Below are 17209 nucleotides of genomic sequence, written 5' to 3'. Positions count from 1 at the left end.
CATAAAAAACGAACAAGTACCTTCGCGCTAAAACAAGTTATGACAATGGTAATAGATGGCGCTGGCCAGACTGCATCGAGGCGCGCAAAATAAATGGTCCGTTTTCTGCATTTTCAATAAGGGCCCATACATCAAGTCCGGAGCTTAATCAATCACTCCGAAGGTGAAGGCGAGGTTTGCAAACTTCCCGAACGGCCCTTTCAGAGGTGGTCAAGCGGATGGCAATTATGGATGAAGGACTTAAAAGTTAAAGTACAACACACACACACATATTCGAACGCGGCGCAAAGTGCAATAATAAAATAAAAGTCTATGTGTTCGAGGCTGAAATATATAGAGGTCGTTAGGGGCGTCCGTTCGTTGTTTTAGGGGTGAAGCGAAATAAATTTAAGAGAACGAGGGAAACGGCACAGTAATCCAAACGATCTGATAAGCCGCAACGAGAGTATAGTGGGAAACAATTATTAGCACTCTTCCGGTAAGTCATTAAATCACGGAGATAACCCGGCTGTTATACCAGGCCCAGTGTCAGACCGGGAATTATTTATGACAAATTGGAGGGCTAATATGGCGAAATGATTGTTTAAATATCTCCCTCAGGGGAAGCCAGTAGAGAGCATTATCAGTTATCTATTACTCTCTCCTAGAACGGTGACGTATGTTTTTGAGCACTAGACGACGTTACGGCAAAGGAAGATTGTGTAACAGAAGGAAGATAATCCAGGTGAAAACTTCGAAAGTAAGTGACACATGTACCCCGCCATTTTTCTCTGCGACGTTGCCGCGTCTCCTCGCACTTGATCAATGGGCGGTATGTTCTGGCGACAAAAACTGTCACAAGCCCACGCGACTTACTCCCCACCGAACTCAGTAAGGATGGTTAGGTATTGAAACCGCGATCTGTCGAACAACGGTGCCACACTTTGCCGCATTCGTCGGAGCAGGAAAAGCGTTTAGCAAGTACCAAATCGTTCGTGTTTTCCTTATTTTCGATCGCCGTCAAGTGCCGTCATACCTCCGGCGATGTTGCCACGCTTCGGGGTATTTAACAGAAACGTGAAAATCGTACCGAGAGAAGACTGCGCGATTCACGCGTAATGACCCATGGCAGTACATTTTTGGGCAGATCCTCGTGCCGTAACTAAGAGTTAATTAGCCGAGCAACGCCCTCACCTACAAGCCAAATTTGGTCCTTTCGCAGTTTCCGGCCGGTCGCACCTTGCCGATTTCACCCATCGTCATCAAGCTAATTCCGGGCCCATCAAAACTATTTGCGTAATTAAAACGAAACCGAGTCATTTGGGTAGAGGACATTCATTACATGCGAAAGCAAAGTGTAATGATAGCAATTTTCCGAAGCGGAGAGTCTTCCAATCTCTGTGTGGGTTTTGTTGCACGCCCCCTCCCCCATCGCGATTCGAGGTGGTTCCCCCTCATGGAAAAGCTCGGCATATGTACGATTGCCGCTCGTATTTTTTACAGAGTCGCCTTATCTCGGCCCCGTCTTAATTAAAGTCTTTGTAAGGCGACTCTTGTCATTAGTTTCCTGCTATTTGGATTAAAATGCGAACTAAGCTGTCGTCCCGGACGAAGTGGGAGCGACAGAGACGGGGGATATATTTCATAAAATTGGTTTTCGGATGGGGCTTCTTTAAGGGGGACGTTCAATTTGCGAGATTAGCCGCTTTGACTTCGATCACTTCAAAACTCCGCCACTTTAATACCATAATAACTGTGTCGCGCCATCTTTTAAGGACCGTTCCGTGGGCACTGGAGTAATTCCCCGCAGGACTGTTGTTATAACAAAATTAAATCAATAGCCGCAATGACGTTTCCTTTCTCGTGTGAAGAATCCTCTGGAAGGGGCACTATTACTTTTCCTGGTGTTATTCGAACATTAAAAGGCCCCCCCGCCGCGTGGCAATCAGAAACCCATTAGGGCCTTCGCGGATTTTCGACCCTGACCGGCGATGAATAAGGCATACAATGTGGACAGAAGGCATTTCCTTATGGCATCGAGTTGCCGAGATCCAAGGTTAAGCCCCCTTCGTGGGTAAGAAAGAAAAAAGCCCAAGACGAGGTGATAAGGGCTGGAATTTAATAATCGCCCCGCGGAGGGCTGATAAATAAATTAGAATAACAATTATTTCTAAACTGATTGGGTCGTTCGTTCCCAGTGGATGGCACGATAGGCATATGCTATTTAATATAATTGAATGACGCGTAGGGTGGCGCAGTCGATAACCGGATTACTGTCAAATCAAATCGTATTAAACTGGCTCGCAATCTCCACCCGATGTTGCCTCGTATTACGGAGACAGCGGTGGAGATTTATTCGCCACAGCTTTGGAGTGGCTCGTTCTTATTAGGACGGGTGGGGAGTTTAATTATCTTTGTCCCCGCAAGTCCTAAAAAATTGCTCTCGAAGGGCAGAGAGGCGATATCCCACTTCGGAGCCTTCGAGTTTCGAGGACGGCCTACACCACCCCAGCCCCTGGCACAGTTCATTTCAGCGAAGGAAAGGAACTCGTTCTTACCTGCGGCAACGTTGTCCTCGAATTGTCGCGCTTTGACAGGTCCCTCACGCGCGCAAGTGAGACAACGACGCAACGGCACGTTGCCAAATCTCGAACGTATCTCTTGCCGTTGATTTTTTTACTTGAAACATTTTCAATTCGCAGTGATAAAAAATGGTCCGATAATCGTGCAGTGCGATGAGGAAATCTGATTAAACGCAGTGCGCATCACGCCATACGGTCTGTTTGGCTGATGTATTCATGGATCATAACGTGCGGACATATATCAAGGCTGTCGTTCCATCTCTCTCCTGCGCTGTTATTTATGACAGTCCGGGGGGGAGATGGATGCTGAACATTTTATTAATCAAGCCGACGATGATTATCTACCGATGACTGGCGGTTAGCCGCTTTCGGTTATAATTAATATCACTGATGATGGTGATTGCGAGTTTTGCAAGTATTGCCAAAGAGGACTTTTACACGTAGAAATATGATTTTCTATAATGCACGTAACCCGGGGGCATTGAAATTATATGGGGGGCCAGCCCAACAGTAGCGCTTGCGGATACATTAGATGGACTTCCGGCGTCGCGGCGCTGTCGTCGATGGTGCGGAACGGGCTTCAATGCACATCTCATGCATATACATACGCTCTTTTCCGGACTTCGGGGGCCGGAACGAGGGCGAAGCACCCGACTGGAAGCAGGACTCCGGAACGTATATTATTTTCTCCTAATTTATCCAATTTTAAAAACAATAGGGGGCAAAAAGGAGGAGCTTCCCGGCTGGCAACGCGGCGCTGCTATTTTGTTTCGAATCTGGCAAAGTGACGAATTTGTTTGTTTATAGCGTGGTTGCCGGGTCTTCTGACAATCGAAGAGACCCAAGGAAATGTTTCTTTCTTTCACTATCACAGACATGGAAATGATTTCCTCGGGGGTAAGATAAATTTGTCCCGGAGGGTGGCGGCAGCGTCATTTTTCGTTTATCCTGGATCTAAAGCGTAGCCAGTTTATTTCCCAGGCAAGTTGATTGATTCATTTTTAATGGAAAAGCAACATGTCTCGTTCCCACGTGTTATTAATTTATGCCTTTTCCCCGTTTAGTTTCGGCGCTTAATGATTTTCCATTTTGTAATACCTATGTGTCCGACAAAAATGCAATCAAACCATCTTCAGAGCCCTCCTTTTCCCCTACCTGTGGGGACTCTTAATAACCTCTATAATGAATTGGGTGTGATAAAGCGTGGTGGAAGCCGTATCACATCATTTTAACCGGCATCAGATGTTCCCTCTCATAATAATTCAAACGCCCGATTGCACGATCGTAAATTGCCTATTATTTATGGAAATTAGATTGGGACCCGTCAGGGAAGCGCCCTCTGGCGACGTTGATCGTTTTGCTTTTTTTTAACAGAAATAAGTAACTTTATTGGCGATGTTCAACTGAGAGATGTCGCGACAGTACTATGTCATGATTGTCTACTTACGTAATTTACGTACGCCCTCTATATGTAAGTCGTTTAGGATTTGCGGAGATTTTGATTTTAATGAAACTTTATCAAGTGGTTTTTGAATCCTCATGGGAGGTTCAAACAATTTCTGCGATTTCTTGAAGCTTCCGGAGATTTGCAGTTTAATGAAACTTTATCAAGAGATTTTCAGAATTCTCATGGGGACTTCAAGCAATTTTTCCGGGTTTTCGACATCTTTTAGGTGACACAAAGAAATGGATCAAACTTGATTAACACATGACTCTTTTAATAAAAGACCACAAGGCCGACTATGAGACCAATAATATCAAAAACAAACAATTGGGAGCCGACAAATCCGCAAGAAACCCGGCCATATAATATGAGTTGTAAATCCGCAGTGCAAACGGCATTATGTAATCTGCGGGGGATCACCCCTGGCTCTTATCAGCGGATCTCCGGCTCCCTCTAGCTTCGGTCCTCGCTAATACATGTCATTGTCCACATGTCAATTTTTTTAAATACGCCGCCGATCCTATCTGGGGCTGGTAAATTAAAAACAAACTCCCCATCGACTGAATTATGGGGGTGCGATCCGCGATCATACTTATAAGAGGCAATTATGACATCACAGTTGGTCTAAGTAACGCGTAGTGTCATCACACAAAAATAATGTTAAGACTTAATTATTCGTGGTAACCGCACACTTGGCAACGCAGCGCCACGTTTTTGTTCTACTCGCAGCGGTGCACGTCCCAAAGCTGTCAAAGTTCTTGTCTAAATGAATATTAAATCTTTAAAAAAATCGTAGCTCCTACACTTATGATTGAGGTGCGGCGGGGGCGTGCACCTAAGAAACAATTATCTCATGGAAATTTACATCACAAGTGGTCCAAATAGTACGTAATGCGATGATGTAAAAATACTTTGATGAAATAATTATTGTTGGTAATCGCAGCACTGACCCACTCTGACCAGATCCTTGCCACCTTTCCCGACAACGTTGCCAAGCCTCGCACGGAATAATGAAAAAAAAAAATCAAAATATGAAATTTTCTTGGATTTTCTGGGCCTAAATCCGAGACGGTCGAATGACACACGATCTTTTAACACTTCATAAACTCCAATCGCGCGTTCAAAGTCCCCAATGTTCTCAGCCCCCGGTATAGCACATCTACGGTTGCTCGATGATCCAAATTATGCAATTTTCAATATTGCCCACCCATTAGGCACGTGTCCGCCCCTGCACGTGTGTTTGACTCATTGCGACCGCAAATTCACTACGCTCCTGATGCCCTCCTTGCTTGTACGGGAGGGTGCAAAATTCTTTGGTCACGATGGCTTTGCACTTAATCAATTTCAAGGAGGAGGCTTAATTAATGGATTTTGAGGTTGGTGCGTGCATGAAGGAGAACCAGTTTTTTTGAGGATGGAAAACGTAACGTGAGCAGGGCGCTCTAACAGCTGGAAAATCGAATTTCTCACCGCGCGTACGTCTCTCTGGCACTTTGTATATTTATCCAGAAGCGTTCCCCTCCCCCAAAAGCGAGGCAAAGAAATATTGCGGGGGTTATAAACTTTAACAGGACCGACATAAAAATCAAGCGTCGCGTCTTCTGTCATATCCTGACTTGTACTTTTTACCCTCGCGGCGGATCGTAATGAAAAATACGACACGACCCTTTAGACAAAGTGCACATATAAAAATATTTGAGGTTGGAAATCGAGGGTGTTTCGGGGACAAATCTCTTGGAGCGCCGAGTTTAGTGCGGGGGTGCATGCTAGAACTCGTCCTCGGACGCAGTCAAAAACCTGAAAATATCTGTGTACATTTCAACCATTGAGGAGGATAAAAAAAAAGGGCATAAAGGCCCATCCTTTACGAGTAACGGATGTAAGATTACACGACCGATGGTCCTCTTCGTTTGACGTTTTTATTGCCCAATACATATAATCTGGGGTCCAGTCCCTCGACGTGCATCGGGCCATAAAGCAAATATATGTGAAGAAATTAGTCGCGCTGGATTTTCCGTCCTCACTGCAGAGAAGCGGCGACTTTCCGCCATCAGTTTTACTTTCCAACCCCCGCTAATCATCATCAGTTCCTGACCCTCGAAAAACACACACCCGACGATCCATCATCCATCACCGGCTCGCAAATTTCCCATTTTGTTTCAAAGTTGGTCGCAAATTTCCCAACTCGTGTAACTCGTAAACTGTCTTTGCCAGTTACCGCCCGCTCCGGCGTCCGTGGAGACGACGTCCCCATGGCGACGCGTCTCCTTGGATACGCCGACCGCGGCGACGTCCACGGCGTGGGCGTCGCGTCCGAAACGCTCTCTCGCGAAATCTGCTTCGGGTGCGTATACAAGTAACGCTGTCCGAAATTATTAATTATTATTCTTGATGAAGAATGGGGAAACACCTGTGAGCTCTGACTGTAAAAATTTTTTTCGCAAAAATGTCGTGAAAAAAAACTTAAACAGTTCAAGCTTAACTCGATTCAAGCAAAGTTCTCATTCATTTCCAGTAATTCGATTTGGGCGCATGATGTGCACAACGTACATCGGGCAGTGCTTGTCCCTGCTTAAATAACCTGTCAAAACCGAGAACAAGAATTTTTCGAGAATTGTCAATCTCGCAGCTACGAAAGTCAAAAACGGTTGATATTTTCCGACGAAAGATGGCTCGGTGTGCCCCCTATCAGCTGAGTCAATTTTTACAACATTCGCATCCAACCAGAGGCGCACGTGGCTCAAATTTCCAAGATCATAAAATTCCGGGAAGCGAGGTTTTAATTACGCAAATTTTTGAAAAGAATCTGCACGCAATGGGGTCAAAATCGGGTGGTTACTTTGAACGTCAAAAACGTCCTATTTGAAATGTTAGAAAATTGTTCACAATTAACATAGGTTATCTCACATAGAATACACATAGAATACTACTAGAATACTCCGACAAGAACCTAGAAATGCACTGAGATGCAGAATTTTCAGGTTACTTACATAGAGGACCAAAATTCCCGCACAGAGTCGTTAAAAATTTAAGGAAATATTCTTTATCTGGAACACGTCAAATATTGTGACACGTATACGATGCAGCAGATAAATGTACTTTTTCACGTTTTTCTCACGAAACCCCATGCATATTATGACGTTTTCGAGTTCTTTGGGAAACTCTGAACCCATTTCATGCAACATTCCCATGACCAAATTCAACAGTTTTCCAAAAAAAAAAAAACAAAAAATAGCAATAACAATAGATCTAGTAATACTTAAAAAATAACAATATAAACTACTATAATCTAATATGCTAAATGTTCGAACTGCATTCCGTTGAACTAACCCTAACCAGAACTAACCTGACAATGGGCGAGCCGCAATTTAAATACCTCAAGGACTTTTTTTGTCGTTTGAGGACGCATTTGTCGAGCTTTTTGAGTCATTTACTCTCTTATATTGTTGGGCTTACTTAAGTTGACCCCGCGTTTCAGATAATCTCATAGAAAAAAGTTCGCAGGGGCAAAATCAGGAGATCCAGCAGGCCACTCTAATAGCCCTATTTCGCAAATAATTCAATTTGTACGTGAGCACGTTACATATAACAATATGTTGAACGGATATGTTCGGGATTTCTCAAAGAACTCAAAAATGTTGTGATGTACCTGAGGTTGCATAAGAGAGGAGTAAAGAAGGGTGTTCATATGCCATATGGGTAACTTTGTTACAAGTCTGTTACAGCAAAAAATGCACAACAAAAACATTTTTCGACGTGTTCCAGCACTTTTACGAAAAACATTTCCTCGAGTTTTCGGCAAATTTGTTCGGAATTTTCGGTTCTCTACGCACGTCCATAGTTCACGGAAATTTTCTAGTGGCGCCGATACATATCCAACTCACTTGCAACTAAATCTGTTACTCGTGATTTAGCATGTGAAGATTTCCATAATCCGCGATATCGCTCGCTACCTTGCAGATCTGCGCCTTAAAAAATATGTTAACGAGCTTATCTGAGTTTAATGCGTTTTACGTTGGAAATCTATCTGCCACTCGTGAGTAATTACCTGTAACTCTAGAACGTCGTCCTTGGTAAACAGTCCTAGGTCGCAATTATGCTCACGTGATTACACCAATCTGACCCGCGTACAGTGAAACGTGTTAAACGTGGTTAATCATAGAGAAATATCTATAATCCACGAGGACGTCAACTCACGAGGATCGGCGTCTGACGGTTCCCATCCTAGTCGACGGTAGGCAGTATTTTCCTTAATAAATCGACGAAATGAAGACAAAATCCATGACTTGGGCGAGTTAACACGCGTGTGAACCTCGTATCAGATTTTTCAGCCACCGGAGAGAATCGATCGGCCCCTGATGGAAGCAATCACCGCGTGTCACGGGCTTAACTTAAGAATGATTTTCATATTTTTAATCAGGACTGGCCTTACGATACCTGCTGGATAATTAAGACGCTTTAACTCACACCTTGTGCCTCTAAGTTCACTTTTTGCCTGTCGGCATAATTAGGGACAAGAGTGACTCAGCGTTTGAAGCTTCGCTGCATAAGGTACATGAGCCGGTTGTTTTCCTCTTTTTTACCTGAAGACGTAGAAACTGTGCCCTATGATGGGTGGAATTCTTCCTCATTCCACATGCCGAGAATTTTATATTTCATATTCCCGACAAAATTCTGGCAAATCCCGTTCCCATCCCTCGTATCGGGCTCCAATATTAATCCCGGGTACAACCTTAATAAAAATCAGACGCGTCCCGTGGCAAATTTACATGAAAAACAGTGCTGGCTGGTCCAGGAATGAGACTAGTTCTTTAGGTATGCCGGCAATGCGCGGCAAGGAATGTCGGTTTCATTTTTGGCCCCATAAATCAGGGAGGGAATCGCTTTAATAAAACGGGGGCCCTTGTGCGCCACAGATTTGTTCTGCGGATACCACCAGCCATTTTCCAAGTTCCGAACGTTTTAAACTGCTTTGTGCTTAGTGCGAGAGCATATGCGTGTTTTTACCTTTGCCGACTGATAGTTCGCTTCCTAATCAGTGCCGCAATAGGCGGCAATGCCGCGACGTTTAATTGTTCAGAGAAACTAGAGACAACTGACATATGTGCGTCCAATATGGCTGCCGGGATCAGCACGAATCTCTGCTCTTGGCGTTGGTGTTGACACCCCTAAACGCTTGAGGTGTACGCAATCCGGCAGGGCGCGTCAATATCAAAAAACTGCCACCAGCAATGAGGCTCCTGCATAGATTAAACCCCCCTAAAGATTACTTATTCAATAGAAAGGGAAATATCGATATTGACTGAAACAAGACTAATATTTGCAAGGCTAATCTGGCGAATGATTTGCAAAGCAAATTAGGCCGTCAGCTCTCGGTCTCAAGCTGTCGTTGGCATGTGATTGTAAACATCATCTCGGCGATTGTTTTTGCAAATTTCCTAGAGAATGAATTATGGCAAACTGCGGTGCGGCAGGTTTGCGACGATGCTTCGTCAAGCGTCAAACGTCAAACGTCAATATGATAGAGGACGCTGACGGTGGATTATGGATGCGTGCAAAATATAACTCACGAGTTAGAAGCGAGCGATTCGGAAAAGCGTGTGCGGAGGGAGAATTTACACGAGTCGCAGTGGGGAGTGCCGTGGTTCCCATCGGGTGTTCAGCGCGTTGCCAGTTCATGTGCGAATTTTTCGTTCTTTGGGATTTCATCTAACTGCAAATTTGTCATAATCTATCAGAGCAATTTCCGGTTGGGCCGACGGTCGGGCAATTAATCCGGCCAACTAAAAAACTCGTGAGTAAATTCGAGTTATCGGGTAGAGAGAAAGAACGGGGGCGGGGACATCGTCGGCCTGCCGGAACGAAACAAGCGGCGTCAGGGCCTTAATCCCTCTCTTATCCCGAAAGTAATTTCGAGTCTTTTGAAACCTGCCCCCGGATGAAGTGAAACCGGAGCGTATCTCGCGCCAGGCAGCCGTCACCCCCTATCCGGACGAGAAAGGAATTTTCTCGTCGACGACGGGGTGAAATGAATTCGGCGAGAGGTTTTCGGGCTTTTGGAAGGTTTTATCCGCGCTGCCCGGCCGACGAAATCATTATATCAACATTAATATGGAGGGCACACAACATTACTCACGAGTGACAATGAGTGTCGTGGACCGGGCCACCCACCAAAGCCTGAAATGTTACCTTGAGAGCTGAGAGAAGACCCTTTCTTGTTGGTATTTACAGTAAATTTTAGTTGGTTACGAAGAGTTGTACTCGCGAGGAGCTTGCGGCTCTTTTAACCGTTTCAAACGTAACCAGTACGATGACCCACGAGTGACGTTTGCCACTGATGCCCTCTCGGACGCCACTCCCGGAGGTTGATATTATTCACCAATTCGGGGCTGAGATATTAACTTTATACTCAGAGAGCGAAGCCTTTAACGACGACTCATTTTCCACCGTTGTCAGCGACTGACTCACGAGTCGTATAACCCACGAGTGGCGTTTCCCGCTGTCGTCGCTGTTATTCGTCACTCATCGGGGGGGACGAGTGCGATGGACGTAATTCACGCATTTCGATCCCGAACTATCCTTAAAGACTGCGCAGTTCGCTCTGCACCAAAACTCGTGTCGGTCCGAGCAACAAAAACACATTAAACACTAAAGTGATTTAGCTACAAATACGGTAATCGTCTGCGTCGACTTGGACGCCCCCTACTTACATCAGTAAACACACTCGAATAGATTGAAAGTGCATGTGTAACCCTTAAAATAAACAGCACTTTGTCAATTAGCGACAGCGACATCGCACAAGGTCCCCGACAACCCTCCCATGCCCTCCGGGGCTCCCTGTAATGAGGACACAACAATATACGTTACGTGGAACTTGGTTACGTAAACTGTTTCAGCTCAAGTCAGATTTCGAGCTCATACGCCATTAGAAGGGTAAGAAAATTTCCGTACAGCAGCATCCAACGGGGGCCAATAATACATCAATCTCGATCCGGGCGAAAAGTAATCCTTTTCGCGAGACGAGGGTCTAACTTCTTGCCGTAACTAATGATACTTTTTAGTGAAGGATGGCGCGACAATGATACCGACTCCTGACTCCTTTCTTCCATTACGCAACGGCCTAGGCCCCATATATTTACTTCCACTGCATCGATCCACTGGCTTTTTATACTTGGCAGGGTTAAATGGATGAAGTATGTGGCTTGGAAGCCTAGAAAAGCGTCAAAAATTGGAATCTGGTTAGTGAAAGCGGTGATTATTCACGAGTTATTGTGGACTTATTTTTCGAGGGACCCCGAGTAGACCGGACATGGGTTAGTTTGACCGGGAGAAATCCAATTTCTCTGATGTTCGCTCGCGAGCGATGACCCAAGGCAAATGCCACTCGTGGGTAAGCCGAATATTTCTGATTTCTGAGCCAAAATCAACCTAAAGTTTACCGGCGAGAAGAAACGGTAATAACGTTGATAAATAAATTGGATCGTTCCGTTGGCTTGCCGTTACGGCTTTGATTCCGCCGGGTCAAACGCGTGGTATGCCCAGTATGAGACTGATTGCATTTGCAAAGTTCGTAAGTTCCTCTAAGTCGGCTTCCCACGGGGCGACGATCTGTCGCGCCCAAATTTGCGAATTTACGCTAGCACTCGGTCGGTTTTCCATTGCACCTAAATCGGCAGTCTCAGTTTGCTAGGTTTAGTCAGCTTCCTATGTCGCTGTCGGATAGAATCCGGTGAATTAATTCGACCGGCTACCGAGTCTAAGTCCGCAGACCAAGTTTGGGAAATCCCGAAGACCCAGTTAGTTTCTCCCTGCGTTGCGTTCGGCTTGCCATGTTACAGGAAAACTGTCTTTCACGGGTCTAACTTGGCAGAGCAAGATCCGCATTCGTAAGGTTGGTCCAGGTGACCTGTACGGCAAAGGCCAAACTCGAGAAAATAGTTCTCTAGGCGATTTCCCAGGTCCACGGCTCGCGGATCGGCAAACTAACTTCGACAATTTGAGTGATAAGGCAGTAATTAACAAACAAGTGTATTAATGGCGGCGATTAACAATCGAAACATCAATGAGGTCACGTGAGGCTAATCGGCGAGGTTCGCTCTCGTGGCTCTTAATGTCCACGACACATAAATTTGAGCAAAGGGCGTACCGCCGACCACGTTGCCGATAGGAAACCTCATTAAGTGCCATCGAGAGGGATCGAGGATTTATTTGTTAATCTTTCTGGTTGAGTCTGAGGAAGCGAGTTTTCCCGCCGAGGTAGCGATAAGGGGGTGCTCCACGTTAGCGCAGAACTACCTCCATTTGCTCGAAGCGAGACATCCAGTCGGACCGTCACGGCACGTGGACCGGCGAGATCGAACTCGCGAGTGCACCGAAATCGGTCGCCCACGGGGCTTGACTCGGCGCCTTCGCGGATGATGCGTTGCATAACCGACGAGCAAAGATCGCTAAGACACTCGTCGTATTATGAGTTCGAACGGTGAGTCGCGATTCCGGGTTGCCGCTCCCGATTCGCGACGTTTGTTTTAATTGTAATGAATGAAATCGAAATTACTGTCCCGAATAAACCGTCGGCCATTGTGCTCCGTTGAAAATTCTCTAGCAAGAAGCAACTGGTAGCCCATTGAACGTCGACGTAAATCAATACTAATTTTGTTCGAAAATAAACCAAAATCGGAATAAGTGCTCGATTGTGTATAATTCAGAACTCGCGACGGGGTTTTATGGCCCGATATCGTCGATCTTTATGCAAAGCAGTTTCCTACGTAATGACTGGAAGAGTGTCGCGAATTTTTATATTATTTACGCGTTTCCGCGTTTAAACGCTCGTTTTACGACTCATTACTCACTCCGGAATTGATAAGTTGTTACCGTCGAACGTGATCGTTTCAATGAGAAATCGCTCGTGAGAAATCGAACTTTGTCACCTCCCCCCGCCCGCTCCGACGCGACGCTCTAAGGGCGCAAAAACCAGCAATAATAGCCGGAGCCTAAATATCTTTTCCTAAGTTATTAAACTACCCCTTGTGGCCGTGGGGACTCCGATTAAATATCGGAGCATATTGCCGCGCTCATCAACTGTCGCATTATAAGTATGCGATAGGATGTAAACAGGCGAGCGCAGCCCTTGGTCTCCCTCGGGCTTTCACCCCTCGTCGAGGGGGGTGGGATCCGGCCCTTAGCAGGGATTTGAGGTCACCACCGTCGGTCCTCATCATCGAGTCATAGCCTTGATTTTCGATTCAATTTACACTATTAAACGTGCATTTTATTAGGGCGAGGCTGCGAGGACCGTGCATCGCACCAGGACAAGAGGCTCTTCTGCGGAATTGGGGGTCTTCGGTGGCGCGTTGCTGCCCGAGATCCGCCCCCGTGAGAACCACCAGGTAAAATAAAATCAGTGAAAACAACATCTCAAATTATCATGTGAACTTATCTTTAAGCAGGGCTTTTAATTTCGTTCTGTGGACTTGTTTGGGTTTGCTCAAGTGAAATCGAGCACCAGCCCTTTATAATTGCGGTCGGAATTCTCCTCTCTCTCTTTCCGATTGTAAAGACGGCTTTAAGATCAAACATAAATAACGACGTAGGTATAGACGGATGATGTGTATAAAAGGGCTTGTTTTCGAGAATTTAGATTGGGAACAAGGGCATATTTTGTTTCAATACTCGCCGGGTTTTCGAGTGTTAAAGGGCCGAACGATCGCAATTAGAAGCGGGCCCGGGCAGAATCCGAAGAAGTCGTGGAATGCCTTTTATTGCCGCCTCTAAAGGCACAAGTCATCAAACGATCATCACGAGTTTAGCCGTTCAAACCACACAATTACGATTCATGCCTCTTGTGTGTTGTGTATGTCCATCTGCAGCAGTTGCTGATAGTCCAGTGGGATCAGACCCGAAGCGCAGCGTTTTCACTCTTCAGCGGCAGCTGCTCGTGAGTAGCGGCGAATTCGGCAACGCCGCTTCCTCGGGTGGTTTCGCCGCGTTTTTCCCGGACTAGTGCGAGAAATCTATTACCAAAACCTGACGAGCGGATTCCTCTAATCACAGTCCAAGGTGCGTACAATGGCAAAAGGTACTGCCGCAACGTCGCTTACCTAATAATGGAAAATGATTAATTGCCAAACGTGTTTGGTGCTGCCCGAAGGTGACGTAAGCGCCTGCTCATTGCCAAATCTCACAATTCACAGTACCATTTGTACGCACATCTAACTAGGACAATCCCATACGATATTGCGATTTGCTTTTCCTTTGGTACTATTGCGCCCGATTGGGCTCCTACCCGAATCAATCAGTCAAAAATCCGGAACGCAGAAAGTAGCAATTAACGAACAAGTGCATGAATGACGGCGATTAACGATTGGACAGCTTATACGCATATGTATGCAGATGCACTTTCTCAAGTCACTCCAATTGCTTTGAGCATCCGTGCTTGAAAACTTCTAATGTCAAAAATAGCCTTGAAAAATTACCGCTATTGATCATGTGACTGGGGGTATGACATATCTATGACAACGTAGACCTGGGGACTTTTCGTTTAAACAATAGGACCGGGAAAACGCCCTCTTCTCCGCGTCATTGGCTTGGAGTAACAATGTCACTACTGACTAGTGACAATTGCAACATCAGCTGTCAGTGTGAGCTACAAGTAACACTTCTGTCTGCTGTCGAATTTCGCATGCCACCGTTGTAGTTAATTTAGTTATGAATGACCAATTGTTTCTAGGCGAAAATTCCAAGTCATACTTGTCTATATTTCTTACAATCGCGCTAGTCACTAGGGTCCGTTCGGGTCACCGGAAACGCATGCACGTGAGGTCATAGACACTACACCCGCAAACAACTAACGCGGCCTATTTGTCAAATTAACAAAATGAAAAAATGGCGCGTTAATGGGACTTTTTAATGGACGTTTTCGGTCGACTGCGCACTAAGAAGTCCCTTTATGACAGACGCTCGATAATGTGAACTAATTCAAACAAAGTGAAACGTGATTCAAATAATAATCGATTTATTAAAGAAATGTTCGATGGTCATATATAGGGTGTTTGCGCTTTCATCCGCGTCAGTGTAATAGCGTGTTGAACGTCCGAAAATGGCGTCAGTTTGCCACACAAACGGTAAAATTATGAAAAATTTTTTACTTGGAAACGGTGGGTCGGGCCGAAATATTTCGGGAGGGACTATCTTTCCAGAATTAAACGTGAAATTCGAGAATAATTTTTAGTTTCAGCAATGCCAGTAGCGCACCACTTTTTCCGAAATAGTGCCCCCCAGCAGGGAGGTGGGCGCGCCACTGGAAAGGCGAAAAATGTTTTTTCCCAGTAGAAACTATGCGTCGTTTATAACAGTCAACACCTCCAAAATTTCGTAGAAGAATCTCTAGTTCCTTTGAAAAAGATTTAATATTTTCCATTTTTTAAATTAAATTCGAACCCCCTCTAGCTGCCGTTTATACAGCAAATTGGCATCATTTCCGCACACCTTATGCGCCATTAAAGTTAAGCGCGTTCAAACTGACACGCCCTGTATATAACATAGTAGTGGTAAGTATTTTCTAATTAGAAGAAAAATATTCTGCGATTCAGCCCGCGTAAATGAATAAGCTGTTTTTGAACAGGGTTATTGAAGTTTTTAAACGAACGCGATTTTTTTGCTTTCGCGTCACCGAGCGTACGCTTTGTCTACGTCATCCAGCGTACAGATTGTTTACGCTATCGAGCGTCTGCCGTACGTACAAAATCGTTCGCAAATTGAGCTCCGTCGACGTTTGATTTTTCAAAGGCCCCAACGCAACAGGCCTTAAAGAATGCGAGGTTTAATGTCACATTCTCTATGGAACCTCGTGTGCCGGGTGCTCGCATTTGTTTGCTCGCGAGTTGCCATGGTTTCTTTGCCGTCGATGGGTGGGTTAACGTTGTTAATCACCAGTTCTTGTCCTCGTGAGTTATGAGTTTTCGGAATTTACCGAGGCCCAAAGCGCGAACAATTCGCTCCCATCGAAAACCATCCACGCTGGCATTTGTCCGGTCATCAGCGTCAGGCTAAACTCCCATTTAAAAAATATTTAGAAGAAACTAATAAATCACGCTAAACCCGACCAAAGCTAATCTGTTTTCATCAACATGGCCGTCGCTGCCGCTCGTCAAACAGAGACGTACAAACGCGTTAATGATTGATCCAGTCGGACGGGAGTGTACAGGGCGTAATAAGCGTCCGTGGCCGTTGGCTGCATAATTTATCGGACCTGCATTCACGTCATCCCGCGTTATGGATGTGACTCCGAAAATTAATTTCGGTAGTTGTAAAAGATAAATTAATAGCCCCGCCCGATGCGGGAATATCAGCACATCAGCACGAGAAATGGACTGGAAGTATCTGCGTATACCGGCCGATGGTAATGAGCTTGTTTCTTTCTCTTCTAATGGTCGTTAATGGTGAAAAATGTCCGCTCGATTACGGGCCGACGGGGAAAAACAGCGCAGAGATTATCCCGACTTTAACGCCCAGAGCAAAGACCATCCACACATTGACTAATCGTAGATTTAACTACCTGAGAGGGCGCTGCGAAGTCATCACATCACGTTCCCGGTAGTTGGGCCGAAAGTCGTCATTGTCAAGTGGCACCATCTAGCGGCTCGATTAATTGACAACCTGCTCTTTGCACAACAAACGCGAATTGAGGTCGTACATCGGAGTCCGCCAATAAAGTTCGAGTCGAAAACTTTGGAAACTTAACTCCATAAGGAACTTTGCCCGATACTTTGTATTCCCGTGTAGTTTTAGCGCTTATGAAATATATTTCCATATCGGTGTTCTGTTCGGGGGAGAGTGAGAGGGTCCTGATTTATTATGTTTGTCGAGACTTGAAGGCTTAAAACTGGAATGACAAATTGATAAAGTTTTTGGTGGGGGGCGTAAGAAAAGTGCTTTCTTTAGTCCTTAGCCAACGAGACCCCGCTACCCCGCCTGGGGTAAACTCAGGGACTATTTGCGTTCGGCTGTACCAGTGCTTGTTGCAACCATAAGATTACCTGGGACGCACCGGGCGACGAATTCCCCATATACAGGGCGTGTTGAGAATATCCTGACTTTGCGTCGCACCGACGCTCACCTAACTCTGGATCCGCCACTGGCAATAAGTAGGGACGGAGCCACCTTTCTCTGGGAGGAAACTCCGAATCTTCTTCATAAAGAGGTAGAG

At 45.5% G+C, this 17209-nt stretch overlaps 1 protein-coding gene and 1 long non-coding RNA gene across 2 annotated transcripts in view; one reads left to right on the top strand and one right to left on the bottom strand.

Annotated features, from left to right (window-relative positions):
* The window catches only part of DNApol-alpha180 (DNA polymerase alpha catalytic subunit), a 58805-nt gene extending 41839 nt beyond the window's left edge, over positions 1-16966 (top strand). Inside the window, exons 10-11 of the mRNA XM_066287974.1 lie at positions 13281-13391; positions 16945-16966. Of these exons, the coding sequence (XP_066144071.1) occupies positions 13281-13391; positions 16945-16951 (118 nt within the window). The 3' untranslated portion in view covers positions 16952-16966. The remainder of the gene's footprint in view (positions 1-13280; positions 13392-16944) is intronic.
* LOC136342305 (uncharacterized) overlaps positions 1-17209 on the bottom strand; it is a 39191-nt gene that overhangs the window by 12807 nt on the left and 9175 nt on the right. The window lies entirely within an intron of this gene.

Source organism: Euwallacea fornicatus, chromosome 11, assembly GCF_040115645.1.
Source record: "Euwallacea fornicatus isolate EFF26 chromosome 11, ASM4011564v1, whole genome shotgun sequence".
Taxonomy (NCBI): domain Eukaryota; kingdom Metazoa; phylum Arthropoda; class Insecta; order Coleoptera; family Curculionidae; genus Euwallacea; species Euwallacea fornicatus.
This window is presented reverse-complemented; position numbering and strand designations above follow the sequence as displayed.